Source organism: Paroedura picta, chromosome 4, assembly GCF_049243985.1.
Source record: "Paroedura picta isolate Pp20150507F chromosome 4, Ppicta_v3.0, whole genome shotgun sequence".
Classification (NCBI taxonomy): Eukaryota; Metazoa; Chordata; class Lepidosauria; order Squamata; family Gekkonidae; genus Paroedura; species Paroedura picta.
In genome coordinates this window covers 139,924,394-139,942,994 of record NC_135372.1, presented here as the reverse complement: position 1 = coordinate 139,942,994, position 18,601 = coordinate 139,924,394, and the positions used below count along the sequence as shown (strand labels likewise).

The 18,601-nt window shown below is 48.0% G+C and overlaps 1 protein-coding gene across 4 annotated transcripts in view; it reads left to right on the top strand.

The window, feature by feature from the left end:
* Positions 1 to 18,601, top strand: part of KCNQ2 (potassium voltage-gated channel subfamily Q member 2) — a 107,443-nt gene that overhangs the window by 21,941 nt on the left and 66,901 nt on the right. For all 4 annotated transcript variants that reach the window (XM_077335844.1, XM_077335843.1, XM_077335842.1 and 1 more), the window contains exon 2: positions 12,117 to 12,207. In XM_077335844.1, coding sequence (XP_077191959.1) covers positions 12,117 to 12,207 — 91 coding nt within the window. The remainder of the gene's footprint in view (positions 1 to 12,116; positions 12,208 to 18,601) is intronic.

The following is an 18,601-nucleotide window of genomic DNA, read 5'->3' as shown; positions in this document are numbered from 1 at the left end:
CCTGCGGCAGCCATTTTATAGAAGCTACTTTGTGACTGCGTCCACTATGTTCCATCAGAATTCCAATGGTGCCCACAGCCTCAAATAAATTGGGGACCCCTGGTCTGTCGGCCTGACCGCTATTCCACACTGGTTTTACCGTCAACCGTTTCCTCACGCAACTCTGAGGAGATGCTGACAGCCTCCCGAACAAAAGCACGACCGGAACCAAGTTGCCTCCATTTTGTTTGGCCCATTACACAGGCTAACGGAAAAAATGAAGGGCCTTCTAGTAAAAGTCACGGCTGACCAGAAATCCATCTGGCTGACGAGAAACCCCACAATTAACGAGACAGCCTCATCAATAATCCCTTCAAGGTTGAGTAGAAATGGTCCTTTTATAGGCTTCGTAATGACTGGCCCTGCCAGCTGAATAGCCCGGCCTAGCCAGAACGCGTCACAGCTTGGAAGCTCAGCATGGCCGGCCATGGCTGGTGCTTGGACCACCAAGGAAATCCACAGTGGCTTTGCAGAAACCAGAAATGGCAAACCACCCCAGCTCCTCTCCCACCTTGAAAACCTACTGAGGAAGTCACGCTAAATCAGTTGCTACTTGACGGAAAGAGAAGGAATAAGCAGCTTTCTACACAGAATAAGGTTTTTAGAAGCGGCATATAAGAACCAGCTTTTCTTCTTCTTCAGTAATATCAGGGTCTCTCAGCGAGAAAAGCAGCATATCAGAACCAACTCTTCTCTTTCTGTAATATCAGGGCTCTCTCAGCCTCCCCTCCCTCACAGGGTGTCTGTTGTGGGGAGAGGAAAGGCGACTGTAAGCCGCTTTGAGACTCCTTTGGGTAGAGAAAAGCAGCATATAAGAACCAACTCTTCTTCTTCTTCAGTAATCTCAGGGCTCTCTCAGCCTCCCCTCCCTCACAGGGTGTCTGTTGTGGGGAGAGGAAAGGGAAGTCGATTGGAAGTCGCTTGGAGACTCCTTTGGGTAGAGGAAAGCGGCATCTAAGAACCAACTCTTCTTCTTCAGTAATCTCAGGGCTCTCTCAGCCTTCCCTCCCTCACAGGGTGTCTGTTGTGGGGAGAGGGAAGGGAAGGCGACTGGAAGCCGCTTTGAGACTCCTTTGGGTAGAGAAAAGCGGCATCTAAGAACCAACTCTTCTTCTTCAGTAATCTCAGGGCTCTCTCAGCCTTCCCTCCCTCACAGGGTGTCTTTTGAGGGGAGAGGAAAGGGAAGGCGACTGTAAGCCCCTTTGAGACTCCTTCAGGTAGAGAAAAGCGGCATAGAAGAACCAACTCTTCTTCTTCAGTAATCTCAGGGCTCTCTCAGCCTCACCTCCCTCACAGGGTGTCTGTTGTGGCAAGAGGAAAGGGACGGTGATTGGAAACCGCTTTGAGACTCCTTTGAGTAGAGAAAAAGTGGCATATAAAAACAAACAACTCCTCCTCCTCCACCACCATCATCATCATCATCAGGCTGCTCAACGTGGAAAAGTTTCTTTACGAGGTCTCCCTCTTTGGCTCATCTTTCCTTCCTTGTGCCCAAATAAGGCTATAAACTAATAAAACTGTGCCACTGATTAAACAAAGGCTAATGAACTGCAAGGAAACCAGCTTTACCGGCAGTGCTGGAGGGAAGGGGAGGGAGTGGAAAGCCACAATTAATCACATTTGCTCATCAGGCAATTTATTTAATTCACTGAACTCAGGAGACAATACAGTCATTCTCTCTCCTCCCCCCCCCCCCATGCACCACAGGTGCAGCAAATTCTGCATCCGTTTAATTGTCTCTGCTCCCCATCTTGTTAAGTCTGTCATTAAAGCCACCTGGATGCCAAGAAGCCAGGGCACCGATCCATAGCACTGTTGCTTTTCCCACAAAAAGGGGCCGTGGTGGAGAGAAGGAACTCCCAAAACAGAGTCATGAACGGAACAGGAGTGGATTTGGAACAAATTATTTATTATATATTTATTTATGATCGGATTTCTATCCCGCCACTTCTCAGAAAGACTTGCGGCGGCTTACAAAGTAAAACTATAAAACCCCTAATAAGCATACCCCTAATAACAGCAGCAAGCTTGGTGTAAAACAATCCTCTCATCCCCATCCTGGAGTCACCCTTGATGGGATGCACAGGTGTCAGTGCGGGGACCTGATCCCGTGGAGGGGCCCAGCTGATCTTAAGCTCTGGCCTCACCCAGAGACCTGGCGGAAGAGCTCCATCTTGCAGGCCCTGCAGAATTGTGAAAGCCACGACAGGGCCCTCAGCTCTTCCAGGAGCTCATTCCACCAGGTTGGGGCCAGGACCGAAAAGGCCTGGTTCTGGGTTGAGGCCAGGTGAGCCTCCTTAGGGCCAGGGGCCCCTAGCAGAATTGCACCAGCAGAGCGAAGAGCCCTACGAGGGGCATAAGGAGATACGAGGTCCCTCAGATAGGTAGGGCCCAAGTTGTGAATGGCCTTAAAGGTTCTTGAGGAGAGAGGAAAACTAGGTTTACCACAGCAATAGGGACAGGGCCTACCTCTCAATAATAATCTTGAAAATTCTGACTTGCGCAGAATTCCTTGCAAAGACTTCCGTCAAGGTGCTTGCATCTACCCTTCCATTTTGGGTTTTGGAGGGTCAGGTTCCGAAATATTGAGATCTATGAGGGAATTACTTCTTTATCCCCCTCCCCCCTTCAGAGAGCATTGGCTTCCAAAGGGTATCTGCATTTTTCTGTTGTTTTCTTTAGGTAAACCACTTTTGAGTGCTAACAGAAAGCGGTTTATTCAGGTTACTTTCTCTTCTCCATCCTCAAGGGTGAATGATGACTCAGTGTTGAGTAAAATAGGCATGCCTTCCTAATCGAGAACATTTAGAGAAGGACAGTCCAATGTGGAGAGTGTGCACAAATTTAGAGTCTGGGGGTCATGGTTGAACACGGTGGGAATCAAACTCACTGACTGACTGCTTTTTGGAACCCGGCCTTTCCCTAAGGAGTTTCGAATTATGTATGTTGTTCCTCCCTCCTCAGTTTTATACTTAACAACCTATTGAGGAAGGTACAGTGACTGACCCAGGGTAGCCGGACCTCATGGGCCACTGGCCACTGACCATAATTTGTTAAACATTTCATAGAATCACAGAATGATAGAATAATAGAGTTGGAAGGGACCTCCTGGGTCATCTAGTTCAACCCCCTGCACTATGCAGGACACCCACAACCCTATCGCTCATCCACTGTCACCTGCCACCCCCTTGAGCCTTCACAGAATCAGCCTCTCCATCATATGTCTATCCAGCCTCTGTTTAGAAATCTCCAAAGATGGAGAACCCACCACCTCCCGAGGAAGCCTGTTCCACTGAGAAACCACTCTAACTGTCAGGAACATCTGGATATTCAGATGGAATTTCTTTTGAATTAATTTCATCCCATTGGTTCTGGTCCATCCCTCCGGGGCAAGAGGGAACAACTCTGCTCCATTCTCTATATAGCAGCCTTTTAAATACTTGAAGATGGCTATCAGATCCCCTCTCAGTCGTCTCCTCTCCAGGCTAAACAGACCAAGCTCCCCCAACCTTTCTTCATATGTCTTGGTCTCCAAACCCCTCACCATCTTTGTTGCCCTCCTCTGGACACGCTCCAGTTTGTCTATATCCCTCTTCAACTGGGGTGGCCAAAACTGAACACAGGTCTCCAAGTGAGACTGAACCAGAGCAGAGTAAAGCGGTACCATCACCTCCCATGATCTGGACACGATATTCCGTTTGATGCAGCCCACCTCGCTCTCAAAATGGCCAATGATGGGCCGGAAGGTGGGGAAGGGGAGGGTTCCTGGTGGGGCTTGCACACAGCTACGCTTCCCAACCACTTGCTGCATGATTGCGCCACTTCTGGGGTTTCTCAAAGCCTGAAGCATGTTTCAGGGATTTCTCAACAATAAAAAACTTGAGGACGGCTGCGTTAATGGTGCTATGCTCTGTTTCCCCTCAACTTTATCCTCTGTACTTCTTCAGTGACTCTGATGTGAGTTTGATATGTAGCCTGAGCCGGGATTTGTGTCTGACTGTCAGCTGCTGTTACGGATGCTCCAAGAACTGCATGTGCGGATTCTCTCCTCTTCTTCTGTGTCGGATTAAGAGTTGGGGTAAAGGAGCGAATCTGCATCCCGACGCTGTCACTTTCTGCAGGTTTCTCCTTCACCACCTCTTTGTGCTGCTGCTGCCGTTCCCAATCCGTTCGGTGCCATCTCAATCGGCAGGATAATCTTTTATTACTTTTGAGAGTCCTCGGGTTTCATCTGACAGGATATTAAAGACGATAGCAGGAAGGAATTTTTAGATTAAAAAAAAATAAAGACCTGAGCTTGGGTTTCATTATTACACATGAAGATTATCATCTGGTAAAATGTACTCGGGCGGCGGAATTTGTTCCATGGCATCGTGAACTTTGGTGGCTCTGTGGTATGCAGATGAACATTTCAAAACATTTCACTTGGATGGCAGTACTGTGGCTTTCTTCTGGTGACCTGGAAATCTTGCGCAATGTTTGTGTTGTTTTGGTTGGCCCTAATACAAAGGTGTTGAGGGGATATTTGCTTTCTTTTTTGTTGTGGCACACATCTGCTGGCGCGCCTCATGTAACGGAAATGTAGACGGATGTGACGTCTGTAGTCCCATCCACGAAGTGCACTAGAAGGGCCCAGCCAGTGGTTACACTCTACCCAGCAGCATTAGGGTGTCCTAGAATAGAAGGAGGAGAAAGAAGAAGAGTTGTTTTTGATTCCCCGCTTTTCTCTACCTGAACGAGTCTCAGAGCAGCTTACAGCCACCTTCCCTTCCCACAATAGACACCCTGTGAGGGAGGTGGGGCTGAGAGATCTCTGACAGAACTGCCCTGTGAGGACAGCTCCGAGAGGAGTGTGACCAGCCCTGGGTCGCCCAGCTTGCTGCACATGGAGGAATGCCCGGCTCTCAAGATTAGAAGCCACTGCTCTTAACCACTAAAGCAATTCTGGAATCCAGCATGGTTTCTGGAATCACTTCCAGAGGTTTAGTGGGAATCCAGATGCAAAGTTGTATTCACCCAACTGATTTGGGAGCACGAGACAATCCAGAGTGCTTACCAACCTGAAGAACTTGGTGAGTGTTAAGTTAAGGGGATGTCTTCAGCTGCACAGCTGTCAGTCAGCTGCTTTTGGGGGATGCTGAATCCCGGCCACCTGGAAGCTGGAGAAGACCAGTATCCAGTCCTTTTCGGTCCCTCTTGTTTTATGGTTCTGCGAAATTCAGGGCAGGGTTCCCGCTTGGCTACTGGATACTGATCAAAAAACACATTCAATCTTGGGGAGTTTTCAATCAAGGAAAACAATATTTGATAAGTTATTGATTACGCCGACTTACCTATAAAAGGCTCAAAGAGCTAATAATGAGGGTTTCAGTGAATTAATCAGGGCTTTTCAAGATGGCTATAAACGTCAGATTTACCGCTTTTACTGCCTGGAGTGGCTTTCTCAGAGCCAGAGATTAATGCTGAACTTTCGAATTGCACGAGAGGTTGGGTGGCCTGGTGGTTTCCGGGATAGTGATCATTTTGGCATTGGCAGGGTGGTTTTGGGACAAAAGGCTAGTAGAGATGATTAGCCTTTTGGATTCGTATATGTTCAAGTATTTAAAAGGCTGCCATATCGAGGATAGAGTAGAGTTGTTCTCTCTTGCCCCAGAGGGACGGACCAGAACCAATGGGATGAAATTAATGCAAAAGAAATTCCGTCTCAACATCCGGAAAAAGTTCCTGACAGTTACAGTGGTTCTTCAGTGGAACAGGCTTCCTCGGGAGGTGGTGGGTTCTCCATCTTTGGAGATTTCTAAACAGAGGCTGGATAGCCATCTGATGGGGAGGCGGATTCTGTGAAGGCTCAAGGGGGTGGCAGGTTACAGTGGGTGAGCGATAGGGATGTGAGTGTCCTGCATAGTGCAGGGGGTTGGACTAGATGACCCAGGAGGTCCCTTTCAACTCTGATTCTATGATCTAATTTTTGGTGTGGCAGAACAGATAAGCCCGACCTTTGTAGAAACTTGAAAAAATGCCATTGTTAGCAGAAAAATCTGAAGTCTAAAAAAATACATGGGAGGGGGGGGGTTAACCCCATTCAGATAATAAAAACAGTACCTGTAAGAAATACATGCATTACTCTGAGCAAAGAACAGAGATAACTGGGGGAGTGAGGGGTTGGGGAGAGGAGGAAGGGAAGGCGATTATAGATCACTTTGAGACTTCTTTCTGGGTATAAAACTCAAATCTTCATCTTTGCTGCCTGTTCACTGTGCGTGTTCATCTTGCTAGAATTTTTTTTTTTTGAAAATAACAGGACACTGTCAATTGAATTACCGCTTTTAATGATGCGTTGCTCCATGAAAATCATACATCAGAGCGAGTTACTGTCCAGTAACGTAGACCAGAGTGCATTACGCTAATGAAAGGCATTCTTTAACTAGGCCGTTACTCAAATTAAATTTCCCTCGTTTCAACCTTTGCGCCCCTAGCTGCTCAAATCCTCGTTTCTCTACTATTAGCCACCTTTCTCCCTTTTCTTTCCTGCCAGGAGGGATTAGCATGGCGCAAAGCAGGTGTGAAGTTCTGGCGCCCCTCATTGTTATGGTTGGAATTAGGTGATTTGATTTGTGTGGCCTGATTTGAAGTCACGGGCCGGTTTGGCGCGGTGTTTAAGAGCGGCGACTTCGGATCTGGTGAGCTGGGTTTGATTCTCCGCTCCTTCACATGCAGCCAGCTGGGTGACCTTGGACTAGTCACAACCCTGATAGTGCTGTTCTCACAGAGCAGCCCTGTCAGAAGTTCTCTCAGCCTCGCCTACCTCACAGGGTGTCTGTTGTGGGGAGAGGAAAGGGAAGGCGAATGGAAGCCGCTTTGAGACTCCTTCGGGTAGAGAAAAGTGGCATATAAGAACAAACTCTTCTTCTTCTTCAGTAATCTCAGGGCTCTCTCAGACTCCTCTCCCTCACAGAGTGTCTGTTGTGGGGAGAGGAAAGGGAAGGCGATTGGAAGCCGCTTTGAGACTCCTTCGGGTAGAGAAAAGTGGCATATAAGAACCAACTCTTCTTCTTCTTCAGTAATATCAAGGCTCTCTCAGCCTCACCTCCCTCACAGGGTGTCTGTTGTGAGGAGAGGAAGGCAGGTGATTGTAAGCCACTTTGAGACTCCTGAGTGAAAAGCGGGTTATAAAAGTGAAAAGCGGGTTATAAAAACCACCTTCTTTCTAATGGAGACAATTGACAAAGAATGGGGTTATTAAAATAATACACAAAATTTGACAGCGCCTTTGTCCAAATCCTTGATGGAACAGCCCCACAGGGCTCAAAAGAAAGTTAGGCGCCGGCTCTCAAAGTCATTACTTTGAGAGCCGGCGCCTAACTTTCTTTTGAGCTGATTCTCATGCAGTCCGGTTTTTCCGTGTGCTCGAGGCTAGCATTAGTCGTGCTGTGAGCAGATGGCATCTTTGAAGTAATGAGGATTAATCTGTGCTCCCATCTCAGGGCTCTGACCACAACCTGTTGTCTTCAGTTGATGTTTGGGGATCTGGAGGCCAAGCCATACGAGGAAAGGCCGAGGAGCCTGTTCTGCCTGGAGAAGAGGAGGCTGAGAAGGGACAGGATGGCTCTCTTGAAGTGTTTGAAAAGTCGTCACTTGGAGGAGGGCAGGGAAAGGATCCTGTGGGAAGAATCTTCTAGACATCACCTGGCAAATCCTTTTTCCAAGTCCCCACAGGGTTGCCTGGCAACCAGCAGGAGTTTATGCTAGGGTTGACAACCTCCAGGTAGTGGCTGGAGATCATTTCCCCAGGGGAAAATGGTGACTTTGTGAGGTGAACTCGATGTCATTATACTCCATTGAAGTCTTTCCCCTCCCCAAACCCCATTCTTCTCAAGCTTCACCCCCTAATTTGGTAGGTATTTTCCTACCCAGAGCTGGCAACCCTAGTCTATAGGGGGGCAATGACATGGAATGAGAATCTTGGTGACCGTGTGATGTCACTTCCGGGGAATACCCAGAAGCCATGGCAGTCCTCTCTAGAATGCTGTATAGTAACATCATAGAGTTTCTAGGAATTCCTAGAGAGGACTGACATCACTTACAGGGGTTCCCAAGAAGCATGTTCTGCTGTTGGCCAGGCATTGATTTATCTTGCTAAAGCTCGGAGTGGGATGAAATTAATGCAAAAGAAATTCCGTCTAAATCTCCGGAAGTTCCTGACAGTTAGACCGGTGGAACGGCTTCACTCTGAACTGTGATGTCATTTCCACGTGTAAAACTGGGAGTGATGCCACTGTCTCGTGTGACACTCTAGGAATTCTTTCAATCACTATGGTTATACCATAGAGAGCGAGGGGATTCCGAGAGCAGTCCAGAGCCCGGCACAGTGACATAGCTTCTGTTTTTTTGGCGGGAAATGGCATTGTAGCTTTCTGTGACCGCATCCTTTTTTTGCGCTCCCTGTTCGCTAGAGCAACGTCTGGGGCCGTGGGACAAAGGATGGGACATTGATCCCCCATAGCAGCAACCGGGCAGTTATAATTTGTATATTCCTTTGCGGTCAGCTTTGACCCTCCCCCCCACCCCCGCAAAGCACTGGAGGAATAAAGGAATCTGAAGTTGTTTGGCCTATGGCCCACAAAAAGAACATTCATCGAGGTCCTGATCCCACTGGGTTTCTGAAAGGGTTGCAATTTTCCCAATCATCTTATAGTCCAAACAGTAGCTTAGAATCATAGAATCATAGAATCATAGAGTTGGAAGGGGCCATACAGGCCATCTAGTCCAACCCCCTGCTCAACGCAGGATTAGCCCTAAGCATCCTAAAGCATCCAAGAAAAGTGTGTATCCAACCTTTGCTTGAAGACTTCCAGTGAGGGGGAGCTCACCACCTCCTTAGGCAGCCTATTCCACTGCTGAACTACTCTGACTGTGAAAATTTTTTTCCTGATATCTAGCCTATATCGTTGTACTTGTAGTTTAAACCCATTACTGCGTGTCCTCTCCTCTGCAGCCAGCAGAAACAGCATCCTGCCCTCCTCCAAGTGACAACCTTTCAAATACTTAAAGAGGGCTATCATGTCCCCTCTCAACCTCCTTTTCTCCAGGCTGAACATTCCCAAGTCCCTCAACCTATCTTCATAGGGCTTGGTCCCTTGGCCCCAGATCATCTTCGTCACTCTCCTCTGTACCCTTTCAATTTTATCGACGTCCTTCTTGAAGCTTCCACATTCCCTGTTGTTTGTAGATGGCTCCTTTGTGGCGAAAGGTGGGCGTCATCGGCCATTTTATTTTTTTTACAAACTAAACAACAGCATCTTTGTAGAAAATGCCAAGGCAGGTGCCAGACATGCAGAGTCTTATAAATATTCCATGCTAAATCTGCAGCAGCCTACGAGCAAAGCCAGAGGAATGAATTATTCAATGCCCTTTTTAATTTTTTTTTTTTTTTACAAAATGTGAATTTTTAAAAAAGTTTTTATTTTTGGGCTGGCTTGCTTCTCGCAGCTGAGCTGCCATAATTAGTAGATTTAATTTATTTTGGCTGGCTGGCTTGCTTGACCCACCGTCCTTGCTGCCTGCCGATTTCAGCCTCCTTGCCATGTGGTTTCTGGCAAACTCAACAGATCGCCTCTCAGCCGAGTAGGCAAATTGCTGGGTGTCTCGTAGCATCTCAAGACAGTAGTAATTATATCTTCTCTCAACCCCATCTTTAACAATATTATGTTATATTATGTTATACAAGCAGGACTCGCAGCGAGCACCTTATTTTCCCTTTCTCTACTGTTTTAACTGTTCATTCTGCTAGGACAAAGAAATTCACAAACGGACTTCAGTAAGAAAGAAAGACCTTTAGCAGCGCTGATAAGGAGAAAGCTTAACCCTCTTTGGTGAAGACCTAAATCTTTCTCAAAACTTGCAGTCTTTTATACAGTTCATCCAGTAAGATCACATCTAAACTGTCCCTTCCAAGGCATTCATGGGCCGGGCTCATACTCTTTTCCCTATACACCCTAAACATACAATTTCTATACATTGCATGAGCGTTAAAATGAGCTCTAGGTCCACCCAGGGGTGGTGATTCTATCATGCTAAAAAGCCTATCTATACATCTGTGCAAGTGCCAAAATCTGTATCCTTAACCTTTACTCCAAAAAACTAGTTTTTTTTTTACAACAGGGGTCTTATCTGTCAAGCAGGGTGTAAGGATTCTTAGATTTTATCTAACCTGTTGTTTCTCTAACCCATTTTATTATCAAATGCTTATGCTACTAAACAAGAAATTCAGCTCTGACCCTTCATTTCCCCCCCCCCCAAACCCCATAGCTTCTCCCCCTTCCCTGCTTCTTTCACTCCTTCCCATCAACTATATCTACTTGTCTTTTTCTTTCCCTCTGCCCCTCACTCTCTGCTCACTGATGAAGGTCATGTGGATGGTGCACAGTGGTGGCACTCCTAGACCCATTATGTACGGGGGTTTTAGCGCACATTCGGGGTGGAATGGCGGCGACTAAAATCACCGATAATGCACGGTGCTGGCTGCAACCGGCCGCAGCTTCGGTGCATGCCGCCGAAAAAGCCGCGTTCGCGAAACGCGGAAGAAAGCGCAGCTTCCGGATGACCGGGGCGCAACCAGAAGTGGCGCCCGAATCGCCGCGTGCATAATCGGTTACTCTGGGTTTTCCGCTGTCGCGCCCCGCCCCGTGCATAACCGGTGTGCACCGCGTCTTCCCCCTCCGCGTTTTCCATGTGACCCGAAATCGCCGTTTCGGCGGCCGTGCATAATGGGCCAGTGTGACACCAGCAGCTGAACTCCCAGTTGCATACAATGGCAAGTGCTGTTGGGGAAAGGGTGCACAGGTGGTGCAGGCCTCTGAGCATGGGCTGGGAAAGGGATTTTAAAAACTGATTTAATAATTTATATATCACCCTCCCCTGTGAGCCTGTGAAGGACACATGAGCAGGTGGGGAGCATTTGCAGTTTTAATTGTAGCGTGGTGAATACATTTTTTGTAATCCTTTTCAGATTGGTTTTCAGACAGCCATAATAAACTGAGCTGAACTGAACTGGGCAAAGCGAGGTGGGGAGCATGCCAGTATGGGGGTGGGAAGGACGGCTCTGGTGGTGGGCCGATTGGGGCCCTGGAACAATGCTCTGTAAGTTAAGGGCTCCTGTCTGCTGGCTGGAAATATGTGTAAGAATAAACAAAGGAAAAGTGAAGGGGGAACTCAACCCAAAACATACTGAAATTGTTGCAAAGGTCCAGCTATCTCCACTAAAATATCATCAAAGTATTTATTATATGATGTGCCCGGGGTTCCATGAAAGCTCCCCGTTCATTCCCCTCTATCCCTCCTTAATGGACTCAGCCACATTGCTGCAAAAGCAGGGAACTGGCCGCTTCCATTGACCTGGGAGTGGCATTCTTGCTTGCCCACCATGCCTGGGAAAGGGGGTGGTGCCTGGACCCTTCCTACTTCAAACTTCCTCCTTTCTCTCCCCCCTCAGTCCTCCTTGGGAATGGTCAGGAGGCGTGGCCATCTGACATCACTTCCAGCCTGGTTCTGCGGCTCCTTGAAGGCTGAAAAATATTTCATGGGCTCTTCCTTAAAAAAAAAGACTGGTGTACAGGATGGTGAAGAATAATTGCAGTTTTGTTGGTTACCAGATGTGAAATCTTCAATTTTGTATGTGAAATTACTTATAGAATCACAGAATCATAGAGTTGGAAGGTACCTCCTGGGTCATCTAGTCCAACCCCCTGCACTATGCAGGACACTCCCAACCCTCTCGCTCATCCACTGTCACCTGCCACCCCCTTGAACCTTCACAGAATCAGCCTCTCCGTCAGATGGCTCTCCAGTCTCTGCTTAAAAATCTCTTAAGAACTTCTCCTATGAAGTTCTGGGTAGCCTCATAGACCTTATGTTTTTAATCTTCGCCACTGTGTGCGCTGCATCATAAATATATATTTTGATGATATTTTAATGGAGGTAGCTTGACCCATTCAGCATTATTAGAAATGTATCTGTTGTCGGCAGCAGCTTTAATGCTGTTTTTCTTCTTCTTCTTCTTTTTAAAACACGCCTTCTAGTTTTCTACTCGTTTTCTCCTGCCTGGTGCTGTCTGTCTTTTCAACTATTGCCGAGTATGAGAAGAGTTCCGAAGGTGCCCTCTACATTCTGGTAAGCGACAGATGGTGCTTTTAAAAAAATTAAAATAATTCAATCCCCCCCCCCCCCCGCTAAGTTTGGATGATTTCAGAAAAAGTTCCTGAAGGAGAAGACAAAATGTCATGGATCATAAAACCAAAAAAACGTAGTTTACGCCTAAAGCCCAAAACAAAAATATCTGGACTCGGACAAAAGCCAAATGTCCGACAGAAAGCAAATTTAAACACATTCTTGAGACTAAAATAAGAGAATGCGTTCGTAGCCAAATAAATCGGAAAGCTCAATCCAAGAGCCAAGATATTTCATATCTGCTTCTTGCCCAATTCTTTCCTTCTGTGATGTTTGTAACGGAGGAAACAGCTTTTCCTGGGGGTGGTTTTAAGAAATTATTTTATTAATAACTTGCTTCCATTGCTGAGAGTCAAGACAGATTACGATGTGTGTGTGTGTATAATATGTCGGTGCAAACTTAAATGGACTCCGGGGAATGGTAGAGGACAGGAAGGCCTGGAGGATCATTGTCCATGGGGTCGCGATGGGTCGGACCCGACTTCGCATCTAAGAACAATAACAAATAAAACTGGTCCATCAAATGCCAGCAAACAGTGTGATAGGGTGAGGATTTAAGAAGTCAGAAACCCTGCAGATAAACACAGAAGCTGAAAGAAAAACCCGTCTTAAGGTGGAACTAGTTACAGAAATAGAAGGCCACTCAGTAAAAATGAGTCATAGTCCTGTTAGAGCTGTTCTGGCAGAGCAGTTATGTCAGAGCTCTCTTAGTCCCACATACCTCACAGGGTGTCTGTTGTGGGGAGAGGAAAGGAAGTCGATTGGAATCCGCTTTGAGATTCCTTCGGGTAGTGTGGCCCTCCCTCCTCTTCCCACCACCAGGTCCCCCAGTCGTGCCTCCCTTCCCACACGTCCACCTCTGTAGCCCTTTCCCCCCATACATCCTGAGTCTCCTCCCTCCTTTTCTGAACATCAGGTCCCTCCGTCATGCCTCCCTCCCCACTCACCCTCTTCTGTCCCCCTTTTCCATACATCCTGAGTCTCCTCCCTCCTCTTCCCAACTCCAGATCCCCCGGTCGTGTCTCCTTTCCCCCTCATCCACTTCCATGGCCCCCTTTCCCGTGCATCCTGTCTCAGCCATTTGCAAGCCCTCCTACCTCCCAGCAGTGAGAAGTGTGTGGTTGCAGAGCACTCAGAAGAGAACAGGCTGGGGAAGGGCTGTCTGGGGGAGGGGTGTGTCTGACTGCCAGCGGACCCCAGTCTCTGCCAGCCACTCCATCCAGGTAATGCTGATGCCCGCCCTTCATAACCCAGTACAAAAAGGATGCCTTTCCGTGTCCTGGATAGTAATCAGGCTTTTATTTTTCTCGTCCCCCTCCCTCCTTTGTTGTGTTTTGTCACGGAATCTGCCAAACTGCCATCTTGTACCAACAGTTGTCTGGTTGGGCGTTGGGTAGAATTAAACCTATTAATTATGCCTGGCGTTTAGCAGTCTCCGATCTCGCGGAGCGCCTTGCCGAGGGAGTTGGTTCTCCTTCCTCTGCTGCGCTGCCGTCTTGGCGCTCACTTTGATGTGATGCACAGCTGCGTGGTGCTGCTGTTCACGACAGCTCGGTGCCCCTACCCAGCGCCGATTCGGCCTCCGATATCGGGCTGAGTGACAGCTGGGAGAATGCTTGCCGACAAGCAGATTCCAAGAGGCCTTGTGGCTCCTGCAAGATTAAGCGAGAACGCAGTCTTCATCACAGCCCTCTGCAGAGAAGGGATGAGAGAGAGGCTGTGGCTCAGGGGAAGAACTTCCCGCTTGGCATGCACAAGGTCGTGGGTTCAATCCCCGGCATCGCCAGTTAAAGGATCGGGTCGTAGGTTTTGTGAAAGGCCTGAAATGCTGGAGAGTGGCTGCCGGTCTGACAGTCCTGACCTTCACGGGACCAGCGGTCTGATTCAGTATAAGGCAGATTCCTGGGTGTCCCTGAATGAAAATGCAAATGAGCCCCTCTACTGGGCTCAGAGCTACAAAATGAGGGAAAGACGGAACCAGGCGAATTCCACAGAATTAGTAGTCAGCCTTGGAGAGTAACTTCCTCGCTCATCACCAAGGGATAACTGTGCCAGCATTGTGCAGTGATTAACAGCGGCGGCTTCTCATCTGGCGAGTGGGGTTTGATTCCCCACTCCTCCACATGCAGCTTGGTGTGTGACCTTGGGCTAGTCCTAATAGTACTGTTCTGACTGAGCAGTCCTGTCAGAGCTCTCTCAGCCCCACCCGCCTCACAGGGTGTCTGTTATGGGGAGAGGAAAGGGAAGGTGACTGGAAGCCGCTTTGAGCCTCCTTCGGGTAGAGAAAAGCGGCATATAAGAACCAACTCTTCTTCTTCTTGAGTAATACCAGGGCTCTCTCAGCCTCACCTCCCTCGCAGGGTGTCTGTTGTGGGGAGAGGAAAGGGAAGGCGAATGGAAGCCGCTTTGAGACTCCTTCGGGTAGAGAAAAGAGGCATATAAGAACCAACTCTTCTTCTTCTTGAGTAATACCAGGGCTTTCTCAGCCTCCCCTCCCTCACAGGGTTTCTGTTGTGGGGAGAGGAAGGGAAGGTAATTGAAGCCACTTTGAGACTCCTTCGGGTAGAGAAAAGCGGCATATAAGAACCAACTCTTTTTCTTCTTCAGTAGTATCAGGGCTCTCTCAGCCTCACCTCCCTCGCAGGGTGTCTGTTGTGGGGAGAGGAAAGGGAAGGCGAATGGAAGCCGCTTTGAGACTCCTTCGGGTAGAGAAAAGCGGCATATAAGAACCAACTCTTCTTCTTCTTGAGTAATACCAGGGCTCTCTCAGCCTCACCTCCCTCGCAGGGTGTCTGTTGTGGGGAGAGGAAAGGGAAAGCGAATGGAAGCCGCTTTGAGACTCCTTCGGGTAGAGAAAAGAGGCATATAAGAACCAACTCTTTTTCTTCTTCAGTAGTATCAGGGCTCTCTCAGCCTCACCTCCCTCGCAGGGTGTCTGTTGTGGGGAGAGGAAAGGGAAGGTGAATGGAAGCCGCTTTGAGACTCCTTCGGGTAGAGAAAAGCGGCATATAAGAACCAACTCTTCTTCTTCTTGAGTAATACCAGGGCTCTCTCAGCCTCACCTCCCTCGCAGGGTGTCTGTTGTGGGGAGAGGAAAGGGAAGGCGAATGGAAGCCGCTTTGAGACTCCTTCGGGTAGAGAAAAGAGGCATATAAGAACCAACTCTTCTTCTTCTTGAGTAATACCAGGGCTTTCTCAGCCTCCCCTCCCTCACAGGGTTTCTGTTGTGGGGAGAGGAAGGGAAGGTAATTGAAGCCACTTTGAGACTCCTTTGGGTAGAGAAAAGCGGCATATAAGAACCAACTCTTTTTCTTCTTCAGTAGTATCAGGGCTCTCTCAGCCTCACCTCCCTCGCAGGGTGTCTGTTGTGGGGAGAGGAAAGGGAAGGCGACCTTTCCCAATGCTCTGTCCTAAAAAAACATACCTGGATTATGGAAGTGGAAGATAGCAAGATTCACTTCTGATTGGTCAGCCCCCGGTGATGTCACCAGGGAATTTCCCTGGCCCTTCCGTGAAATTTCCTTATTTAGAAGAATGAATAAACAAATCCGCAAATGCTCACGTGGCTGTGTCAAAAAAAAGAAGTGAAACTGTGGCAGGCAGCCCGTCAGCGGCGTGATGGCTAAGCGCCAGGGCGGAAGCTCTGCCATTTCTCCCTTTGTGCCACAGACTGTCTTTTTTATTTCAAGTCTGTCTTCCTTCTGAAATACGCCGTTAATGAAAGTCATAAATAAATATGACGGAGGAAGCAGCGCTGGAAAGTCTCAGCAAAGAAAACAGGAATAATTGGGCTGCGGGGTTTGTTGGTCTGAAATATTTATACCTGGCCTTATTCAACCGTATCCTGAAGGCGGCTTCTAATAGGCGGCGTTCAGATGATAAAACCTGAGACTTGAAAAAAGCTTTGAGCACCTTTGAGCACAGGGGTAGCCAGACAGGGTGCCTTTCCCCTCCTGCCTTAGTGTGCTCAGCCACAAGTCAGGCAACTGGCTGCTCCCATCGCTCCCCTCTTCCCTTCCCTCAAACGTGAGTGTTTCTCTTGTGGTTTTAGCACCTGGGAGGGGGCGGAGCCTGCATGCCTCCTCCCACCTTAAACCACCCCCTGTCTCTTCTCCCCGTAGTCTTCCTTGAGCCTGCCTGTTAGGAGCCGATGTCACTTCTGGCAATATGTCACTTCCGGGGGGCGTGGCCGGGAGGCGTGGCCAGCTGACATCACTTCAGGGGCTCCTCGAAGCTTGAAAAATTATTTCAGGGGCTCCTCCACAGCCAACAGTGTGAAAAAGCCTGCTCCAGTACGTTGTAGGGAAACCCTGTGAATGAACAAACCGCAAACTGTCCTGTCGTGAACACCCTGAGCAGGGGTAGTCAAACCGCGGCCCTCCAGATGTCCATGGACTACAATTCCCAGGAGCCCCTGCCAGCGAATGCATTTGCTGGCAGGGGCTCATGGGAATTGGAGTCCATGGACATCTGGAGGGCCGCGGTTTGACTACCCCTGACCCTGCGGGTCATGGCTTCCTTGAAGGAGTCTATCCATCTCTTCGTGGAGACAAAAGGATTTTGTGGCAGGGGAGGAGCTTTTGCGGGTCACTGATCACGACTTCACAGCCGTGGCTCACAAATGCTCCTCACTTGCTACAAATGGGAGCCTTTAAGGTGCTCCCGGACTCTCAGCTGTTTTCTATCGCTGCAGACAAACGTGGCGATCCGTCTTCCTCCTTTCCAGCAGCCTTCAGTTTTTTGAAATATATATATTTTTCCTAGCATATATACATGTCTGTGTATGCAAAACAAGAAATAATTGCAAATACAGAATGCAGAAATGGGATCCTACACCACTCAGACGCTGAGGATAAAATAACATTTTCCCCCCTTTTGCTGTGAGGTCACAGCTGACTTAGAGTGACCCTGTGCAGGGGTGGCCCAGCTGTGGCTCTCCAGATGCCCTTGGACTACAAGTCCCATGATCCCCTGCCAGCACTGGGAATCGGAGCCCATGGACATCTGGTGAGTCACAGTTGGGCCACCCCTGCTGTAGGTGGGCCATCCCGGTCAGAGCAGACAAAACAGGGGTGGCCTGGCATTGCCTGCCTCTGCGTAGAACTCTCAACATCCTTCGTGGTCTCCCATCCAAATACTAATCAGCACTGACCCTGCTTCGCTTCTGTGAGATCGGATGAAATTGAGCTAATTTAGACTATCCAGGTCAGGGCAAAATAACAATAGGGTGCTTTGTGGTTTTCTTTAAAGATTATAGCAGCAGGAAAAGTTCTGTCTTTCTACCTTCATTCTGGAACCTTTTCAGGCAAGGAAGACCTGCCTTTTGGCACAGCTAACCATCTTTCCTCTGAGCGTGACCCCTGGCAGGCATTGTCAAATTCCGGAAGCAGAGAGACTTCGCTTGCACGGTTGTGATGTTCCTGCTGCTCTTCCTCAATTTTTTTCTGGCTTGTCCTGCTTTCCAGGGTTATAGAGTTAAGAGCGAAGGGTAGTAGTGAGCGACAGGTTATCAAAGCCTTGCCTAGCCAGAGGGATTACGCTCCACTGTCCAAATTTGCCAATGTCCTCTGCTCAGTTTTTGAGACTGACTCCTCTCTTCCTGTTAAAATCGTGAATCGTGCGTGTTTGAACATTCGTTTGAGTTGTGCTTATCAGTAACGATTTGGGTTTTCTTTTCTGCCATTAAAGGTCATCTGCAACCATCTGTATCATTCAGAGCAGGGTTGTGGGGCTAAGGGAAATCTTTTTTTTTAAATCCTCTCTTTTTTTAAGCTCAATAAAGGAAGACTTTTTAAACTCTCTCCGCTGAATCACGGCCTCAGTCTAAGTTGGGCTGTTAGTGGCTGTTCGCTTTAAAGAAGACGGTGTGATGTTGTGATCGCAGCTCTCTTGTGTTGTTAGTAGCTGAGCATCAGATTGCGGGGGGGGGGGGATGTAGAAACCTGGCAAATAAATTTTCACACCTGGCGAATAGTGCGTTTTTAATCCATTTTCAACGCACTTTAAGAATCCAGCCGCAGAGCGCATTGAAAGTAGATTTGGAAGTGCATTGCCCACCATTTGTAATAGAGCCCTGTTTCAAGACAAGCCAAATTCATTCATTCATTCATTCATTCATTCATTCATTCATTCATTCATTCATTCATTCATTCATTCATTCATTCATTCATTCATTCATTCATTCATTCATTCACCGCCCTCCCCTGAGGCTCAGGGTGGTTTACATAAAACATAGAAAAGAGTAGATAGAACTTAGTTTTTCATAATAATATAATAATATTAAAATTAAAACTATAAGAGATAACAGACTAGAACAATACAAACAGGTCCAGAGCAA